The sequence below is a fragment of the Fibroporia radiculosa genome, assembly GCF_000313525.1.
Source record: "Fibroporia radiculosa TFFH 294 genomic supercontigs, scaffold1715, whole genome shotgun sequence".
In the NCBI taxonomy this organism is placed as follows: domain Eukaryota; kingdom Fungi; phylum Basidiomycota; class Agaricomycetes; order Polyporales; family Fibroporiaceae; genus Fibroporia; species Fibroporia radiculosa.
In genome coordinates this window covers 4586-25542 of record NW_012133316.1, presented here as the reverse complement: position 1 = coordinate 25542, position 20957 = coordinate 4586, and the positions used below count along the sequence as shown (strand labels likewise).

The 20957-nt window shown below is 49.5% G+C and overlaps 5 protein-coding genes across 5 annotated transcripts; 2 read left to right on the top strand and 3 right to left on the bottom strand.

Annotated features, from left to right (window-relative positions):
• Positions 1 to 293: 293 nt before the first annotated feature.
• FIBRA_03152 (uncharacterized protein) lies at positions 294 to 2242 on the bottom strand (the record flags this gene model as incomplete). The annotated part of the gene is made up of 11 exons (XM_012324997.1): positions 294 to 369; positions 448 to 477; positions 537 to 604; positions 667 to 740; positions 806 to 1009; positions 1068 to 1098; positions 1157 to 1212; positions 1268 to 1707; positions 1764 to 1873; positions 1933 to 2115; positions 2168 to 2242. The coding sequence occupies 11 exons, from the start codon at positions 2240 to 2242 to the stop codon at positions 294 to 296; spliced, it is 1347 nt and encodes a 448-aa protein (XP_012180387.1).
• A 3976-nt stretch (positions 2243 to 6218) lies between these two features.
• FIBRA_03151 (uncharacterized protein) lies at positions 6219 to 10054 on the bottom strand (the record flags this gene model as incomplete). The annotated part of the gene is made up of 8 exons (XM_012324996.1): positions 6219 to 6561; positions 6612 to 6759; positions 8346 to 8971; positions 9029 to 9175; positions 9241 to 9407; positions 9470 to 9586; positions 9644 to 9856; positions 9914 to 10054. The coding sequence occupies 8 exons, from the start codon at positions 10052 to 10054 to the stop codon at positions 6219 to 6221; spliced, it is 1902 nt and encodes a 633-aa protein (XP_012180386.1).
• A 1803-nt stretch (positions 10055 to 11857) lies between these two features.
• FIBRA_03150 (uncharacterized protein) lies at positions 11858 to 12987 on the top strand (the record flags this gene model as incomplete). The annotated part of the gene is made up of 8 exons (XM_012324995.1): positions 11858 to 11932; positions 11985 to 12038; positions 12087 to 12215; positions 12289 to 12369; positions 12436 to 12534; positions 12594 to 12757; positions 12814 to 12874; positions 12928 to 12987. 8 exons carry the CDS (start codon positions 11858 to 11860, stop codon positions 12985 to 12987), a joined length of 723 nt encoding a protein of 240 aa, XP_012180385.1.
• Positions 12988 to 14233: 1246 nt separating this feature from the next.
• Positions 14234 to 14827, top strand: FIBRA_03149 (uncharacterized protein; the record flags this gene model as incomplete). Its single annotated transcript, XM_012324994.1, has 4 exons — positions 14234 to 14365; positions 14424 to 14587; positions 14647 to 14710; positions 14768 to 14827. 4 exons carry the CDS (start codon positions 14234 to 14236, stop codon positions 14825 to 14827), a joined length of 420 nt encoding a protein of 139 aa, XP_012180384.1.
• Positions 14828 to 15210: 383 nt separating this feature from the next.
• On the bottom strand, positions 15211 to 17222 carry FIBRA_03148 (uncharacterized protein; the record flags this gene model as incomplete). The annotated part of the gene is made up of 7 exons (XM_012324993.1): positions 15211 to 15290; positions 15344 to 16260; positions 16314 to 16564; positions 16619 to 16663; positions 16716 to 16779; positions 16841 to 17016; positions 17088 to 17222. 7 exons carry the CDS (start codon positions 17220 to 17222, stop codon positions 15211 to 15213), a joined length of 1668 nt encoding a protein of 555 aa, XP_012180383.1.
• Positions 17223 to 20957: the final 3735 nt, after the last annotated feature.

Sequence of the window (20957 nt, the reverse complement as noted above, 5' to 3'; positions counted from 1 at the left end):
CACCCCCCCCCCCCCCCCCCCCCCCCATGGGCACAGATATCGACGCACATGTTGACAATGCACGCGGGGGCAGATATCGGCCACGCCAGTGGTCTACGGAGAGCACGCGCACAGACGCAGCCCGCAAAAAAGATCCCCGGAGCGACCGCACTGGGACGCATGCGATGCGGTATAACAACACCGGACGTGCTTTCCCGTAAAGATTCTTCCATACGACATACAATCTAGCCCATCGCAAGCCCTTTCTTGTTAGCTTGACCACAGATATGATGAAAATACGCCGAACAAGCATCTCAATCGAGCTGCGTCGCCTTGCCTGCTTCTATGGGCGCGCGGAACATCACGTACGGCTTCGTGCGGAAGTCCGTGCTGCGAAATTAACCCAGCCAAGATCAGGAATGTGGTCGAAGATAGCGGTCACAACAAAAGGAGCGGGCGCCCACTCACCCATTTTGATAGTTCGGCCCAAGCCATAGTCTATTAACAAAGGCCGAGATCTCAGCCAGCATTCTATTGTATGGATAGAAAATACCCACTGGTTGCAAGTCCAGTACACATAGCCGCCTCCGCTTTGGAGCGTCACGACGGACAGCGTATCAGGCCACTGTAGTCCGCCACCAGTCCGTTCGTTTAGTGCGCAGATAACTCCGCATAGCAGACGCTTACCTGTATGTACGGAGACCGCACAAACGGCTCCATTAGCCCCGTAGCGGGGTTGTACCTCGTAACCGCATTGTGCTCTGGATTTAGGGCGCAACTGTCCGTCAATAGAGTGGTCTCGCCTGCTTAATAGCGACGAACGCACCAGGCGCCCCAGCGTAGATGTATCCGGAGCTGTCCGTCTCGAGTCCGTCCGCGTTACTGCCGCTCTCGCCGAGACTCTCAACAGCCTGCTTCGCCTGTAGATAGGCGTAGGGTTTGAGAGGGCCCGGCTCAACTTTGAGATACGACGTGGGGACGCGCCAGAAGTGGCGGGAGGCCAGAGGCGCGTAGTAGAGGTAGGACCCATCTTAGATGGCCCTGGTTAGCATGACTCATCGCCCTGCGAAGGCAATGCAGGGACTAACCTGCCGACAGCGCTATTCCATCGGCCGCGTACTGTAACATTTGCTCAGGTCAATGGCTAAGAATATTCGAAGGAAATCGAGACACTGACCAAACCGAAGTTGTTGATCGCGTACGGCGTTGTGACAGGGTACAGGTAGAAGGGGACTGGCCGATTTCGTCATCAGCATGGCCCGCGAGTCATCCGCCATACAGAGCTCACCTCCATCGTATACCGGTACGAAGCTCGTATCCGGCGACACAGAGGGATGCCCGTCCAGGTGCCGCCACGACGCGCCCGTCTCCAGGTTTAGCACCACGAGCCCGGGCCGGTTGGGCGAGCTGTCGGTCATGTACGCGTAGCCGGGCCCGCGCAGGTCAAAGCGTACATCGTTGATGGACGAGTCGGCGTACACCACGTTCGCGGGGAACGTATATGTCACGAAGTTCGTGCCGTTGAGGTAAAAGCCAACGAGCTTGGGCCCGCCCGGGACGGCGGCGAGCAGGTACGAGCCGTTCACCTCCGGGCGGCCGGTGTCGAGCGCCCAGACACGGTCGAGGCCGTCGACGACGACAGACTGCACGAGCAGAAACTTTTCCGTCGCGATGCTGTAACCGGGATTGGTGGTATTCTCGAACGCAGGAGGCGTATTCCACTCTTGGCTGTGCGCAAAGAGATGGTCTTAGTATGTGAGTAACGGGTATGGTATGGGACGCACTCGGGCCAGGGTGCTTCTGTGACGGAGCTGTTGAACACTGCGAGAGTGAACGTCTCGTTTCCGCGCGGGAAGGATGTGAATACCGTGCCATCGCTAGCTACGCCGACACCCTGAGAGATCGAACACCATTTGTCAGGCAAGCTCGAAAAAGGCTTATCATAGGACGCACCGTGGGCCAGTAGGTATAGTATGCATGGACCAGCTCAATCTGTGGCCCATATGTTCCGGTATCATAATGGATGTAAGCCTCCGACAGCTTCGGGTCCGACGCTATTCCAAACGGGAGCGGTCCCGCAGCATTGGCAAGCGTTGAATTTGGGTCGGGCGTTCCAGCGGGCGGATATTCTGGAAACTGCGATCTCCGATTAGCTATGGCCGCACGACTGAATAGGAGACAGGCGCACGTCGAATACACTGCTGGTTGATTGCGCGAGCGCAGCAGCTGCGCAAAGCGCGATGGTGGAGAGCTGCGACAGCATTTCGCCGGGCTTTGAGTCTCGTGGGTGAGGATCCCTGGCTTATATTCCTTGCGCCGCTAAAAATATGGCTGGAAAGTCATGTCCGCTCGACGAACACAGCACGTTCATGTCGAAGTATGCCGTGAACGCGCATGTCCAGGCGTCACGAGTTGAGCGATGGTGGGCGAAATTGCACAAATGCATCCGTGGACATTGCATACATGTGCCTTTAGTGGCCCCGAAAGCCAGACCGGCGATTGGGGGTCCTCCCTTCGGAAGGCCTGAAGCCTACTTTCACTTTGCCTGACCAATGGTCGGCAGAAGAAGCAGCGGAGGATATCTCACCAGGCATTCCTATGTCGAATGTTCTATCCTCACATGCCCAAGTTGGTTCCAAATGCGGCGGAACACTCACTCGATAGCGCGACCCCGGGGTGGTCATAAGTTCCGAGCGGGACTCCGCATCGTAGTCAATTCGGTTAAACCTCCTGGCGGGCACATCTAGTAAGTGGGAGCATCAGCCAGGAACTTGGCAATTCAAACATGAGGAGGCAGAAAGCCAAGTTGAGCAGTAGAGTCGTGGGTATGTCAAGTAATGATTATATACATCAATAATGAAGGCACTCAAACCAAAAAACAAAGTCACGCACCACAAGCACAAATCACAGTTTGTGTGAAAACCTACACTCTTGACTCAGGTAGCAATAGGACAACAAGAAACATCACTGTTTCAAAGCTTTCCTTGGGTGATAACTTACCAGCAGTATGCAAGAAGCACTGAATCTCTGGTCTCTCTATTCCTTAATTCCAGTCTGGTACAGAAAAAATTTCAATTGTCCAAACCAATCCATTCATAAGCAATAATCAACTCATCAATAAGTGCAAATCATCGTAAGTCACAACTCAAGCACATACCAAGGATGACTAAGAAATTCCAGAGCCCCCTTCAGACCAATGCTTAATCCATTTTCCTATCCCAATCAACCCATCAACTGATAGGTAATGGAGGCATAGGCAAAAAGAAAGAGCAAGATCCCCCGACGACACAAACCAATACTGCAATAGCAAGGTCATCACGCCGCCGAGTTGCAAGCAGAGCTCAACGACAAAGGGTGGCAAAAATAAGATAACCAAGAATGGAGGCGGTGCCTCCATAATAGTGGTTAAACTATTAAGAACAGATACTACACTTGATCTAAGCCAAAAGGCCAGAGTGGTGAGGATTCCTGATGCTCGAGCGCAGTCTTTATACCGCATGACTGCGTGTGCACGGACCATATGCCCGATATGGTGCTATCGCGGTCACGTTGCCTCCGACTCGATAGGCGCGGCGCGTCCGTGGACAATTCCATGCAATACACCGTATTCTCTGCTTTGTTAGTACCACGTCACTCTATTGAACACGCATACTTGCTCCAACTTATATCACGGTGAGCCACTTCTTGAAACTATCGATCCATTTAATTTCTCATAGTAGGCCAAGGTCGCTCTGTCGAATCCGTCAGGCCTTCGACGAAGCGGTCGGCAAGTCACATTCGACAAAATTGCATTCTCAAGCATATCTGGGTGTTCTTATTCGAGCAAAGGTTGGATAACAGTCATACGCCGATGGACGTGTATCAGCAGCTTATGTTACACCAACCCGATTTTTTCTACGACGTAAACGTTCTTGGGATTCCCGCAACACCGAAAGTGTTTTGTGTCTACCGCACCTTCTTCAGACTCTCGATTCTTTAGTCCGAACTATATACTCAGTCTCAGGGATCAGGTTGTTTTGACTGCCCGACGCATTTATTCTATGTCTTCTTTACGGCCGGGTTAATTACCTCGACACGGACGACGATGCACCGTCAGGGATCTCAACTGGTGAGTGCGTATGCGTGTGCTTCGATGGTACAGGACCATGTGCAAGATAACTGTTACTTGTGATCCTGTGGACTCGTTCTCAAGCTGGCTGCTACATTGAGATACGTGATTTTCCGGGTCTGCAATACCATCCGTCTTCATCCAGACGATAGCAGCCAGGAAGTGCGAAAGTACCATTTCGCAGCAGCTTACGGTACGTATCATGGCGTACAAGATCAGCAACTTATCCCTGATATTGTACACTCAGGACCTCGCCTTCGCCCTCACATCTGTTGCCTCTGGAAATTCGGTCGATTGGGAGCCCTCACACAGACGCGTGGGCTCACCTTGAACCAGAGATACGTTTATGGTCCGACACTTATTCGGGCCTTCTTGAGCAAAGACACGCTGCGTTTATTGATGTCTCTTTCGCTGCCATCCTTACTATTCTTTTGATCCACGCCTTTATCTCCGATCTTCGGGTTCAAACCTAGACGATGTCTGCAGAAGCGCAGAACGGCAGCCGACCGTGAAGTAGGAGAGGTCGAGAAGATCTTGCGTACGGGATGCTTGCACCGATCCACACTCATGGTCTGGCCTTATCGTCCTTCTCACTACACGAAGTCCTACTTATTTCGCTGCTCGCTTTTCCCATTATGCCTCTAGAAGGTTCCCTTCGCATCGTTCAAATATGACCATTGGATGTTGTTCCATCACTAGAACTATTTACCCAGCCAATATCCATTTATTCGTCCCATAAATCTGCTCTGACGCGATGTCGGCTCTCAATCCTCGTAATCGGATGACGAATTAGACTTTGGGTGCATGTTTGCCTAAGTCAGTACGACCGTCAGGACCAGCCTTCAAACGCGATTTTCGATTGGAGTTCTATGTTATGACGCGCAAATTATATCACAGTATCATCCCTCCCATTTGAACCTTGTTTGAACCATCTCTAATGTCAATCACGTATCTCGATTGTAAATGCAGTGTTACAGTAAGTAGTGCATGGCCATGAGCCATCCCTCCGAAATAATCACGGTCACGATTTACTCAGTACATTATCGTTTCCATTATAGCCTTGTTGAATGCACACCACCCAGCTCGCACAGTAAATAAGCCTGCTCATGACTGGCTGTTGACACGTTGAGGCCGAACTAGTTGTCCGATGCGGTGTGGATGCCATTCGCCGCGATCTCCGCGCTATTGATCATGCTGATATCCATATCAACATCGTCTAGGATATCAACATCGTCTAGGATATCAACATCGTCTAGTATGTCACTCGCCAGCTGCGCTACGAGCGTATACGGGGTACATATGTCGCAGCCAGGGAAGTTCCAGTGAGTACAAGCCTGGAATCCTCAGGGCGTAGAGCACAGAAATTCGAAAGTCGCGATTCCGTATCTTTCTACACATTCTGTAAGACCAGATACTAAACTATTCGAGGCAAGAGAGCAAGAAAATGCTTGAACGTCGACGATTCGCCTTCATACTCCTAGTCCACGTCCGATGCGCGTACGAAGCATTTGCTTGATATGGTAGTACGTACTATCGCAGTCACGAGATGTGGGAATTTGACACGACGTCCAGTATCCCGTTTTTCGTGTCGCGGCTTGTGACAAACCATCGTCCATTTGCTACCTACTACTAGTACTTAATGATCTCGTAGAACGCTCATCCTATCCCCGCTTGAGGATTTGTTTTATAGACACCTCAAATCGGCAAATTTAAGTGCGTTTATTCATTATGGCTCCAAGTTTACTCTGTCGAATTCGTCAGATCCTCAATGAAGATGTCAGTGGAGACCACTCCTGACGTCCAACATTGTGTAGCGGTGAAGCCGGAAGCAAATTTGTGTGGGCGATTTGTGGTTCGACGATGGAAACGTCATCATTATCGCCGGGCCTAAGCTATTTCGTGTCCACCGGTCATTCCTCTGCCTGCATTCACCTGTATTTAAGAACATACTGAGGCCAGTCACTTCACGCGCGAGTCAAGTTTTGACAGTACAGGATTGTGTTACTATTACATTGGACGATAATCCAGTTGGATTTGAGCACGCGCTGCATTCCCTATACTAAACGTAGTGAGTATTTGCATTCCGGTTTCTCACGCCATATGGCTTAGCACTGTGCTCTCCATTAGTTTTTTAAGGGAATGTTCGCAAGATAACTTTCTTGTGGATATAGCGATCGGTATCCTCTACGTGACCCATAGGTACCAAATGAAGTGCTTGCTGCAAGATGTTCCCCTGCGCCTTTACCGTTTCTTTCCTGTCGATTTCGATGTTTTTGAACAACAGAAGCGGTTTTTTTGGGGTCAGTTCGACCCTCACGAACACCACAATGTCATCTCCCTTATCAACCTTGCACGCGGAATCGATCTGCCCGAACTTAATCGCCTTCTTCCGGTGGCATTCTGCATATGCTGCCAATTCGGTGCCGCGGATCTTTTCAGGGGTATTTATCACAACAATCAGCTCGAAGAGCTGTCTGAAGATGATTGTGAGCGCTGTTTTGAGGGACGAAATGCGCTCGTTCACGCTTGTAACACCTTTTCAATGTCTCTCCTTCCCGGCGACCCACTGCGTAGTTCTTTCAATCTCGAGGGCTGCTGTGGAACCTGTATATGGGGTCTTGCACAATTTGCGCGAGTTGCAGCTAAGAAAAAAATGTTGTCCAACTCCTTGCCTATGTCAAATATGGATATGGAGATCGAACAAGTCGGTGGGCATGTATCCTTATGCAGAACTTGCATCGACAACATGAAGCGGTGTAGTTGCAAGACGCGCTATGAGACTTGGCATAACTCAGTAATCCCGAGATATTCGATCTTGTTCAACAGTCTGATACTGCTTGACCGGGCATATGCAATTCTTCCCGATTCGATTATGATTTGGTACGTCCATATACAGTTTACCATGACAACAATATATGACTGATGGTCTCCCACTTCCGCTTGCGTTCCTGCGGGCTTTTTTATGATATTCCCTGCTATCGCCTGTTTTCCGACCCTGATCCTTTGTTGGTAAAGGCGACCTCAAACTAATAATATTCCCGTGAGTTGTACCGCTTATCGAACGTCGAGTACTTGTGAATAATGTAATTTGTAACTCTATAATCTGATTCTGCTGGGTCAAATAGCATGATCACTAGTTAGTTCTTCCGTACATTACATGCATCCTGATACCTTACTGCACTCCACCGGGCTTTGAGTGCTATCATGTTTTAATCTTGTTTTGTATACTCGCCGTAGATGGCTCGGAAATGCCTCGTTTACAGTTCAAGATCAAAGCCCTACTGGGAAAGAAGGCGAGGAAAAATCATCTCATAAAAGCATTCGGAATATGCGGAAGATCTGACTCGGTCGCATGGTCCACTATGTTTTCACACGACAGTCTCAGATTCTCGAGAATCTGTGGATGCAGCCACCTCCACATTGAGCAGAACTGCTAGCTCATTCATATTGTAAATGATAACCATCCAGATTTTGCGAAAACACTACATCTCTTATTCGGTATAAATTTGTTTTTAGTCAGAGAGCGACCTTGATATCAGCTTTCGCAATAGCTTTGCACGGCGTGCATCACTCATTGATATAGTTATGTGTAGGTATAATCGACGTGGCGCCCAAGTGTGCCAGTGGTGTACCTCTGAGCCCGCACGAACGCTTTCCTGTTACTTTCGACGCATTCAATAATGTCTTGCATTACGCTTGGGAAAATCTCGAGCCAGTCTAAGAAGAATACAAGCACGTCATTCCCTCTGCAGCACGCAGACTAATCAACTTGCCCGAACTGAATCGTGCTCTTCCCGTGGTGTTCTATCTAGGTTGTCAAATGAACGCGGTAGACCTCGTTCAAGGCGCCATCTCGATACGGGGTAACCAGAGTTTTTCAACAGATATTGTTGGAAGATACATGGTCGACTATAATTGCTCTAGCCACTGGGCCGAATATATTCGTGCCTCCTTTTCTGACCATTGCCTGCATAATAGGCTGAATGACGAAAAGAACACGGCCGATCCATTGATCCCACCAGCACGCCTTCGTTCACATCACGAAGTCTGAGTTTCTGAGAACTAAGAGGCTTTGTGCAAGTATATACGTGCAAGGGTAGCTGAAATCATATATTTATCAGGCCGTTTCTCACCTACAAATGGTGAGTCATCTATCCTCTTATCACGTTAGAGACTTCTTAGAAGAGGTGCGGTACTGTACCAGTGGAATTCAGTGATGATTTAGCATAAATACTCCCGTCGACGAAGGCACACTCACATAGTCCTAAGTGAGCATTGCTGCTTGGGGCTGATGCATTTGGCCTGCCCGCAATCTGGAATAGAGGCGCGGGAGACTCAGCACGCGGACGAGGGGCTCCAAAGGCCGTATCACCCGTCGACCGATACAAGGTTTCGAGTCCCGTTTGCAAGATGAATGCATCGTTGTGCAATGGTGTGCTTCTGCCACTCGCATAGTCTCTCCTGCTAGTCATGTTCGTCGTATTGTGACCAGGTTGCGGAAATGTCTGACCTCGGGCCGGCACTCCTTCAGCGAAGCGATTGAGTCTGGTATGTTCATTGTCGCCATTGGAACGCATAGGACGCCGGTAATCCGGTCCAGCTTCTACATCGTCCATCCAAGGGGACAAGGGTGCGGGACGTTCGCTAGCGTGAGCTTGACGATGTATGTGGGCGTCTGGAGATTTTATCGATCCATGTCCATACTGCTGATTTGTGAAGCTTCCGGCCCGTCGAATGCTCGGATCCAACCTGCCAGAGCTGAAAGTCATGTTGTCCTCATCTTCAACCATTCTTGTTTGAGACTGGCTGCGAGGATTCTCGCTTGCCCAGGGCGGAGACGTATCCGTCACCTCTCCGTGCGGCCTGCGAGACCACTCGGAGGACCTGTTCATCCGATTTTCGTATTAGCATAAGCGATTCAAGCGCAATCAAATGAATTACCAAGCCCCTCGCGTGTTAGGTACAGCCTCCTCATCCCGATGTTGTTGGTTCCGCCTGTCGCTTGGAGTGTCGGAATGTTTTGGGCGCGACGATGACATATCAAAGCCCCGACTGGCGGGAAAACGAGTGTCTGGATGGTCGGGAGACCTGGTGCATACCCAGAGGTTTAGTGATACGTCTATCCCGGGTAATGTACGAAGCAGCCGACTGACTGTTGGGCGTGAACACGTTGCTGCAGTCTATGATCGTTTGTTCCATCGATGCAATCACTGGTCGTTTGGTTTTCGAATCCTGCGTCGCTCTTGTGGATGTGCTGTTCGCATTCGTTGTGGTTTGGATCATGTTGTTCAACTTCTTTCGGTGCAGGGTACGGGACAATCTATATGGTTACCGCGTCGCTGTTGAGTCATCGAATTCGAGCGTTTTGCACATCTCTCGCACCTTCCAAACATTTCGGCGGTTCTGTGCTACTGGTTTGAGATATATCTTGGATGAGTCAAACCCAATGTTAGAGCTGCCAAGATCGGGATTGGGAATAGCCATACTGGTGTATTGTCGCTACCATCAGTAAGACTCCAGCATAAGTTGTCCTTGTCGGTGTGTCGGATACTGTACCATGCGCTTGTAGTATCCATGCGCGGAAGTGACAATGACATACGTGTAAGCATAGGGTCCAAATTTCTCCGCCTTCTCGATATACCACCAAGCTTTCCCCTCATTTCCAATCACCGATGAATCAGTATCGAATGGGTATTTCGCAGCGATATAGGAGCAATATGCGTCGCTTTTTATTACGTGGCGTCCTTTTGTACTAGCGGTGAACTGCCACTAACAGTATGAATGTTGATCATTTGTCATAAAAGCCTAGATATGTCGACATCTCACCTTTTCCCCACAAGAAACTTGAGCAGCATCGGGTATAATGCAAGCGAGCTGCTCTTCCCGGTTATCGTTGGGTAGCTTCACGCGATTTTCATACTCGATGTTAACGATCGTGTAAATACCATCCAGTTTTGTCTCAGCCATCCTCTACGAAGCGAGTACGAGGAACTGTCAAGTGAGCGTGAATCTGCAAACCAGTAAATATGCCCTTTGGGGCTCAGAACTGAATATAAACGTTCGTGGAGCATCCAGAGACAGATATCGAACTGATAGCAGACTGCAGTTGATACGGAACATCGGAAGACGAGAATGAGGTGGGGCACTTGAAATGGTGGTCACGGACCATCGTGGCTTTACGGAAATCAAAAATTGCACGATCATCCTCGAGTGGGATGCGGACCTTGATGTACGAAGTTGATCCTCAGTGAGTTCCTCCACCAATCGCGGATCGAGAGTTAGTGGAGGGGTCTAGCTGGTCAGCGTCAAGACTCTACCAGGCAATCGTGTACACTTTGCTACTGCCTCGGTACATGCAAGTGGAGCTGACGACACCAAGGAGATACCATACGCGTGAGTCACCAGCGACAAATACTTAGCGAGTGAATCAGACTTGAGATGACAAGATAAATGTCAGATATTCGATGTCTGTACCAGTAGTCAAAAATTCCTCACTTGGTTAGAGATGAACGCTCCTCGCAAGATGTTGATTCTACATTGCGACGACCCAAGAGACCAAAGATAAACAACGTCTTTCAATCTCTGCGCGGATAAGTGAATGGCCGGCTGCTCCGAACAGTCTTCGAAGTCGGGAAGTTGCCAGGCGTGCCAATTCGTCAGGGAGACTTTGGGGCAATTTTTCTGACTGATGGACATACAAGTAATTTCAAAAACTTGAATGTATCGTTTGCATTTCGGAGGTACTACTCCTAGGTGGTGTTTGCATGCAAATTCAGAGCTTCAAACAAGCGAATGATTTTTGGCTGCGAGCGTCGGACACAAGCTGACACTGCAGGTCGCACTGATACGCGCCTACTACCGTGACCGCTTGCTCACTCGATACTTGTCTTCTCCGCGTCTGTCATCGTCCGTGTCCTTTAACGAAGCGTCATGAAAATTCTCATAGGCTCTGCTCTTGCTTGAGGTGCTCCTCAGATGATTCTAAGATATACAAGGCGTCGGGTGTTGGGCATACCGCCGCACAGGCGGTGTCTGTCTCTCTCGGAGTCTGTGCCTACTCGGTTTGAAGCCGCTCACCATTGTCTCGACGTCCTTCTAATGCTTTGATAATTGTGAGTGGTCCAAATGATAGGCATGTCGCCTGAGACAACTAGACTACCCGCCGCTGAAGTGGACTATGCGACCCCAGGAACTGGGGACGATGGTGAAATGAAAAGCATCCGCGACTCCGCTAGGCTTCGTCTGAACGTGTATCTGGCCACCACGTCCATAACACATGTATCTGGCCACCACGTCCATAACACGTGTATCCAGCCACCACGTTCATGACACGTTCACGCTGATCTCGAAGATAATATGACATGGGACTGGCAGTCAGCAGATATGGCTACGTTCAATACTTGCAGCTCTCATTCTGAGGATGGGCTGTCGTGCTGCCGTTTCTGGCATCCGGGCTCCTCAACCCAGACATCTTGTTGTACCGGCGCTGAACTCCCCTGATTCTACCCTACCCTCGACATATTCGTCGCAGATTATCTTGCTAATCGTTGTTGCAGGAAGATCGTCTGGCCCGTATTCATGCTGAGGCTATCTCTGTAGGCCAGGGCTTCAGCCAAAATTTTCCCCTTCAAGTCGCAATAAGGCCACTGGGATAACAGCGTGGTCGCATAGTGGTCTCTGGAGAGGTTTGTGGCGCACACTCAAGCGACATGTGTCTATTCGACCGCGGGGCTGAAATGCATATGTTTTGCGTGCGGGACTAGCAGTGCTATGTCTCTTCTCGCTGATCGCGTTGCATGGCATCTGATTCCATCAAACTATGTTGGACTTTCCCCGCCCGGCAGCGTACGTCTAGAATCGCTCTGTCTCGTCGAATGCATCTGCTGACTTCCTATAGCTATCTATGCCTGGGTCCATCTCACGCCTGACCGCGACATTGACCCCCAATGCGGTCGGAAGCGACTGTCGCTCGATCCCGAGCCATTGACTTTCACACCAGGATCCGGAAAAATATTCCACTTCATTGATGCTATCCGGATCATCTGTTACACCTGTCGACGTTGCGCGAACAATAGTGTCATTATCGTATCTTATCCTGGACCATGGCGATCGCGTAACTCCACCAATTGTCGGTACATTGTACATGGCCACACAAGCTTGGGCCACATCGTTACGATTGGAAACTCGTTTCTACGATTCAGGTGCTCAAGGTCCGTTTCGTCCTCATGGTGCGCTTCGACTGGACGTTCGCCCCGCCCTCATATACCGGTGCCCTGCGACTTGTAAGACACCGCTAAACCGTGTCGTAAACCGCCATGTCTCTCCCCACTGGTCGATACATCATCCAGAACGTTCGCAGCAAGAACCAGCTGCACCTCCCCGACCCAAACGATGGCTCTCCACTGCAGTCAACCTCGGATGACCGCACTGGCACAATGGCCATTAAGGTGACTCCTACTGCTTGATTTCTGCATCTCAAGCACTTATCGCGTGTTCACGTTCACAGTGGAATATCGTTCAGCTCGGAAACGGGAAATACTCTATCCAGAACCAGTCATATGCGTCCTACGCCAACTGTGGACGCCGCGCAGCCTTGGACGCAGAAGTTGTCGGCAGAAATCAGCAACAGCAATTCATGATCCAGGAGACCCGTATCCGTGGTCGCTACACGTATGTGAAATTCTGCGCTGATTGTCATGGCTTTTGAAACTGATTGTGGGTCATAGCATCTCTCCCACAGATTCTCAACTCTTATGGGGTCTCCCAGACGATGAGCTCGATACCCCTGTATGTGTGGTCAATTATTGTATGAAGCGTTCTCTGACTTGCACCGGTGATAGGTAACGCTCGCGCAGTCGTACACTGACACGCGCAACCAGTGGGAGTTCATCCGTATTTGAATAGTGATCACGTTTGGACGTTAGTGTACATTTGACCGTCAGATCTGTATGCTCCGCAGCCACCTGTATCCTCTTGCCAATGTGCATGTATACGTACATCAATGCTCCTAAATCAATTTCAACTCGCCAAATGCATCCATGAGGGAAATGCATCCGTACATATTTTCAACTGAAGTCCGATATAATGATACCGTCGCCAAGTAGGCTTATTGTCTTCTCCTGCGCCATGCTTGTTTGTGCGCTTACATAGATATCCCAGTCGATCATTGCACTGATTCTGCGATTAGCTTAGAAGCATGTATCCCCATCCTCCTCAAATTGAAGCAAGTCTTGAACAATATTCGGCCGCATCTCTCGAATGCTGTACTAGTATATTCCACAGTTTTTGTCTTCTTGTCATCACATGGCAGTGAGTGAGTTCTCCATGGTGCTCAGTTCCATGTCGTGGCCAGAGAAACGAATCGTTATCAATAAGGATCCGAGGACGCTATCGATTCAAGTCACTCTTTGACAAAGACCACAATGTGGCGGACGATGTTCTCAAACTGGATAGCTGTCCTCCTCGGGCCGGCTTCTAGCCTCTGCATTCATCTCCGTGTGGTTCATCATTCCGGATTCCCTGGACTAAGCCAGATCCTGTGACTACCGGCGAAGAATACAGATGGCATTTCGTGATACCAATACATATGATGCATAAGTCCCCGATCAAGCCACCAAGACCACTCATCGGTTCATCCGCCCGTCATGGGCAATCTGTTGAATCGTCGACTCTCAATCGCCGACTATCATACGGTATCAGTGAACGCCAACTCTTCCTCTGTAATATCCCGGAAGCTACTGACATGCTGTGGCTGCTCTTCCCGAGCCCCCACGCTCACATCTTCTATGTCTTCTGACCGAAATGTCTACCTAGGTCCAGACGGGATAATAAAATGATGGGCAGTATACCTGTTTAGGGACTACAGCTGTGATTCTTATCGCCATTCAAATTTACACGAGGCCAACCTCCAGGGCACAAACTTTCGCCGCAGTCGTGTGTCATCCATTTCATGAAGGACAAGCGTGAGGAGCGTCATCCTCATTCATTTCCCGGGGAATCATGATCCATCAGTTCTCCAACGTTCTATGTGGTCCTCTATTTTCGAATAGTACACAGCTAGAGTATAAGAAGGATGACGGAGGCCAATCACTGTAACAACCCGAAGCCAACTCTCACATCTAGTCCTCTTCTCCATTTACACTCGCTATGACTATTAGCACCGGCCGCTATATCATTCAGAATGTTCGCAGCAAGAACCAGCTCCAGCTCGCTGACCCAAACGATGGATCCCCACTGCAAGCCACTGCCCCAGGTAGCCTAGGGAGTCTCCCTGTCCTGGTAAATGATCATCTACGAAATCCTATCATCCCATTATTCATCATTTTCTTCGGCATAGTGGAACATCGTCCAGCTCGGGAACGGCAAATATACCTTTCAAAACCAAACTCACGCCTCATACGCCTCTTGCGGGAATCGTGCTTCACTTGATGCTGAGATTGTTGGGCGCGACCGTCCCCAGCAGTTCGCCATCCAGGAGGGCAGAGTTCGAGGACGCTACACGTGCGTCTTGAATTTGATTGGAGCCTTCCAGATAGCTTTGGTTAACTTATCTGTGATAGCATCTCTCCTACTGATTCCACGAATCTGTGCTGGGGCCTTCCAGATGACGAGCTCGACACACCGGTGAGTACATATGAATTCAAAATATATTCGTTGGAGCTGAGTGCTTTGAATGGGAAGGCTGTTCTCGCCTCCTCCTTCACTGATTCGCGCAACCAATGGGAGTTCATCAGATCCTGAAGCTTGCGGTGACGCGGTGGTGCGATTCTGAAAGGTTGATTTCAACCTGTATGGGTAGCGTTTGAGACGAGTTAAAACAGTTTCAATTCAATGTCAATTCCCTCATGGCATCCGTGAGCTCGAAGTAACGAAGGGCATAGACAGTTTCAGAAATATGGAAGTTTTCATTGGTGAAACAACATAGCATTAAGTTGCAACATAAAATATACAACATTCACGCACTGACAACCTCGCAGGAATCATAGATATGCACTGCACTATATGGCCAGCCAAAGATAGAGACGTAAGAGTGAGTCATACAAGATATCAAACGTGCAAATACGCGCAGAGGCAACGAGCATTCTGGTCATCGATTTAGCTTGAACAGCATGTCAAATATGTGTCTAGTGGAACCAGGTATCGTGTCGAATCGTGTTAACAGGTACTTGCTGGCGCATGAAAAAGCCCATATGGGGAGCCGAGTCTGCAATGCGTCGTCAGCACATCACAGTATAACGAGCTACATTTCCCTCTTACCTCCGAATAGAGCTGGACTCTGTCGTCCGCCACCCCACCCATTTTGCACAACGCGCTCGGTGCGTTCCTCACACCATGTTTCTCCCTTGGGGTCCGTTTTGAAAGTGAACGTGTTGATCGGTGAGGGCTCTCGTTCAGCTGGAGACAGGGAACGGTAAACTGGCGGGCTGGATGGTCTATCATAGGCCATTCCAAGGCGAGAGAAGTCGATATCTTCGAGGTTATCTTTAGGATCCTTGGCGGGGAAGTAGTCCGCATCGCACGGGCTTGACCATTCGGCGGCGTCATCCTCGGACGTAAAAGCGGATCCAAAGGAGAAAATAGCGGGCTGCATACTCGGGAGCTGTGGGGGCGTAGCCGGGCTCATCGAGCGCGAAGAGTTGGAAGGGGATACGTTCGGTCGGCCGCGGTTCCCGAAACTCCGGCGCCCTTTCTGCGGTTGGGGTATGTTTAAAGTGTCTGAGCGACCTGCACCATTGTTATCCTTTCCACGCGTGTCAATCGGCGCCACACCCCTACTCTCCCTAAGGGCTTTCAGTTCCGCATGCGTGTGAGCTATAGGACGAGCCGTCTCGGGGAATCCATGGTTGTCACGGGCGTTGATGGGATGTCCTTCTCCGTTCTTCAAAAGGGCCTGTAGCTCTGCATGCGTCCGAGGCGAAATAGGCGAAGTAACGGCCTCTAGGGTATGGTCGACAGTGGGATGTCTTACAGCGAGATTGTGATCCCGAGGGATTTCGACACGAGCCCCACGAGAAAGAGGACGTCTGCTTGCACCATCATCTAATCCGCCATCTGTGTGACTTTGCGGCGCGGCACGAAGGTCTCGTAGTGAAAAGGATTCGTGCGGCAAACGATCGCCACTTGGAGCACGAGTAAGAGTACGGCTTTTATTGTGTTTAGTCTTGCTATATGATCTGATCAAACATGAATCCGTATGCTATTACGATACATAATGTGGTTACGGTACCTGTGTACATCTGCTTTGGTGGCGTCTTGATGAGAGTCATCATCGTCCTCTACATGGGTCTTCGTAGATTCCGAGTGGGCTTTCTGAGAGAATGAATCGTCCTTAGGTTCGTCCTTGGACGAGTCATTTTGAGCAGACTCTTGGCGCTCGGTCGATGATGTCTGAGGAGACGTAGATTCTACTGCCTTCTCATCTTGGCTGCCATCATGCTTGTCTTTTTTGCTTTCACTCTGAAGAAGATGACGCACAATCTGAAAGACAGCGCATTATAACCCAGATGTAAAAGATGTTGGAAACAAAATTACCCTCCAAGCACTATGGCGATGGGCAGAAGATTGTTGGAGATAAACCTGTGGGTGAGGTTATATTCATGTCCCGACATATACTATCCGTCCAACTAACCGGCGTGTCGTCATTTCCATCGGTTAAACTCCAGCATAGATCTCTCTTGTCGTTATGCCGGATCCTATCCCACCTATTCAGCACCCCATTTTTGTACCTAATTTAGGCAACGAGAACAAACTTACAAATAAGCATCTGGTCCATACTCTTCGTCCTTGAGTTTCTCAAGTAGCCACCAGTTCCTTCGTTCAGTTGTCACCACAGAGGTTCCAGGTACATAGGGATGCTGGGCCGAGAGGATACAGTCGTGCTTCACATTCCTGATTTGGTGCCGACCGAGAGTACTAGGTTCGAATTTCCACTGTTGGCGCATGAGAGATACTCAGAGGGGAGCCTACAGAAGGAGCAGAGAGAAAGGGAGGGTTTACATACCGTTTCAACATCAGCAATTTCGGTGACAGGAATTACACAGTTGACTTGTTCCTCGTGATTGTTGTTGGGCAGCATGACTCGATTGCCATGTTGAATATTGGTGATGGTGAAAACACCATGCAGCTCGACAGTCATGACTTGACTTAGAAAAAGTGAACGAGCAACAGTAAGATCCGCGATGAAACACTATTGAAACTAGTATATGAATGGGGAGTGTGGTAGCAGGAGGGAGACGAAACGTTGACACGGGGAGGAAAGTGCGCTCTCCGTCGCAGAGAGCGCTGTTCGTGGGCAGCAATATTTAAGTTCCTGCAGCAACTGCATGGTAGCAGTAACGGCATCGGGAAATAGAGATTGCCGATGAGCTTCCCCAGAACCACTGTGGATAGTAAACTTGAGAACATAGCACGTTGTACAAATGAGCGACACATACGCATCGATCAGAACAGCTCGTCTAGCTTACGCGCCCATAATGCATGTAATATCCCTTCTGTCGGAATTGCTGGACCGATTTAGGACAATCTGGGAATCTCCAACATGCGCTTTATGCATGCCTCGAGCCACCACGTCTATCAGCAGCAATTCTCACGGTGTTTTGTGAAGAGACGGACATCTTTGATCACGCACAGGACGGGATTCTCTGGAAAGCTTGACATCTTCTAATTCACATAAAATGAATGGTCACTGGTACGCGATGGGCCACACTATATAGACGGACACAAATCAACACCGCCCAATATATGAGGAGCCCGTGAATAAACACTAAAATGGTATGGTTGAGGACGCACCGTCAACGTTGAGTTGCAGCTACTAACGCAGAGAAGTGCTTCTACATGGGCGATGGGGAATGACGTCGCATCAACAAACGCACAGAAAAAACAACACTTTGACGCACTGTCTTATCACTCTTATGGACTAGTATTGGGATCGTGAACTGGCCATCTGCTTGGTCACTTGGTATTGAATCTTTTACCAAGTTAGAGCAGGGCAAGTGTGGTATTGATTCGTGAGAGAGCCCATGAGCAGCGGCAGTGTGGTGGATATCCTGGCATTCTAGCTGAGGCTTCCACCTTAGGCTGATTGCCCGCAACAAGGTGGTTGATATCGACGGAATGGATGAAATATGTCCATGATTCACAAACATCACCCACGTCGCGTAAAACACGCTGTGACACGCGCGCAGAAACCACAATCGCAAGTAGTGCTATTGCCGCCGGTTCACAGGAGGGATAGACGTCATGTCGGACTGAGGATGTCAGCTGGGTTTACCCGGTCCTCGTCGCATTGCTGTTGCGCTGTCCAACGCCCTCGACATCATGCAGTCACGTAAGGAGTGCCATTGAGTGTGGTGAGCTTGAACGAGTCAGCCGAAGTCACCATAACAAAGTTGGTGATTACTACAGGAGATGATATAAAATGGACTGGGTGAGGCTAACTGTTATACACCAGTGCTTTCGTTAGACCGTCAAACGAGTCTTCTGAAAACAGAACCACGACACATACATGCATTGATACTTTTTATTCCGCATTTCACTCGGGATGGAGATTTTGGATATGTATGGCAACGGCCATTACCGTTCCACAGAGAAGACACAAGCTATCGGTCCCGGAAGCTTTCCTGTCTTGCGACAAAATGGACGAAGACTAAACAAATTGAAGCAGGGTTCTCGCGATGGCCTCATTGAAACCTGTAAACTTGAGCATGTCGATGTTCGCAACGACATCATGTTCTTATCTTGACACGTATGGATGTGGTCTGGACGACTCATGCCGCCCGAAGGATGTGAACCACTGGTAGGCTTATGGTCCAATTTCTGGCTTCATTTGCCTGGCGTTTTGAACGTGTATGATCCAGCAGACAACTCGGTGTCACAGGTGAACAACAAGTACCGTCGACGCGTCGTAGTAGACATCCTGGCACCTGCGGCCGCGGCCCGCGAGCGAGAGAATTTCAAACCCGAAATGAGACGTGACGAGTTGCACGGGACTGTGACCACTCGCGACTTTTCTGCTCCTACTACATATAGTTTGCAATTATCAATCACGACTACAGTTCTTCAATTCATTCGACGAGCCCTGGGTGGTTTAACGATAGTATTATTCAATGACGATAAAGACAAGGGTTTCCATAGGTACATCCCGAGCTCAGCAACACAATTGAGAGCATGAATACTCTAATCTCCTGTAAGACTCATCCCCGACGATAGGATTCTCCATACCGAAATCCTCAATCATATGCTGTTGTGGAATGGAGATGGGGTAAATATCTGACGTATTTCGTGGATCCCGAAATCAGCCGCTAGTGTAATATATGTTTCAGAAAGGACGCAATAAACACCACCTGCACTTCTTCAGCAGACTCGAATGGGGCAAGAGGCCGACCCCGCAATAGTTGCTAAGCGAAATTGCGCGATCATGAAATCGGAGATACGAGCATGCAGGTACAGTAATGTGTGATCCTTACGGAGACACTCCGACTGTAAATTAGTACTGTCAGTCGTGAGGCGAGCAATGAATTATACCAGCATGTAGTACAATGCACAGAAAGAACAGAAGTGCAGAGAAGGCAGCGAGGTAAGATTCCTAGATGGGATGATCCCGTCATTTCCCAAAACATGGTTCTCACTAGCAGGGAACCGAGATTCCCCAGAAACCCCTTCGAGCCGTATAGTGTCCGCCCTCGGTCCGCCCGCCTCATCCGATAGCATTGCGCATGCAGGCAGCTCGTCTATCGGAAATGAACAGGTGGCAAGTGGTAGTATATTATAGGCAGTTGCGCATGTGTTCCGTGAACTTGACTTGATTTGAACATGAGGGACATATACGATCAAATGGCTAGGACATACCACGCCATCGCCATGAGGATACCTTGCATACTGCAACCATCGGATGTCATGGCGGTATCCCAAGAGCACCGACATTGCATGGAGCTATCTTGGCACGCATCGAAACCACTGTAGTCACCATCAATTATACCCAGTTTTCATCAGCTGCGCGCAGCGCCATGTGGATCTTCATCAATGTTGCCGACAGCTCCTACATGGAAGCAGGGCCCTGCGGTAACCTCAGAAAAATACCCTCTTCACTGTACAGCATTTCAGTGATACACTGAACGAGATTCGAGGAATACAAGGCTAATAGTAGTTGTGCATTTCATACGTTGCCTAGGACTGCGAGCATTTAAGCAAGACTCGTGGCAGGAGAACTCGCATACTCGCAAGCAATCATGGAGTCGTTTGATGCAATAAAACCTTGAGTCAATGATAACAGCAAATATTCACAAGAGAGGGAAGCAAGCGCTGACGGCCCTCTAACCGACTTTTGTCTTCGCTTTGTTTGTCATCAGTGGCAACGGACCTCTGTCGAACTGTGGTATACGTCTAGTCTTGCCTACGATACCTACGTGAATTTTCATCCTAACCAGACCAGCAATGGAATTCCTACCAGCAGGATCACCACGCCTACTGATAATTTATCCATCACATTTCTTCGCCACGTGGGCAATTTGTCAGGTCCGACAGCGACGACGAACAGGCGACATGGTCACCAATATTCCTACTTACGGCCTTGCCTGCGGACTAGTTCCAAGTGGCTCAAGTGTTTACTAGGGGGTTGAGCGACCGACTCCTTGCTTACAAGGTTTCCTGAAACCCTTATGCTGCGTCGATCGCATACGTGTTCAAACGCGTGAATTGCAGTGCTGGACGTCACGGCTACTGTGGCGACTCGGGACAGTTTGGGACGTTTGATTTATATCTGGCGAACAGCTCCTCCACATACAGGCGAATTCCAGGTGCGTCACCGAGCACTCCTTGTGCCGATCTTGTAATCCTCGCTTACATCGGATGTAAATAAGTTTCCATCCATCCT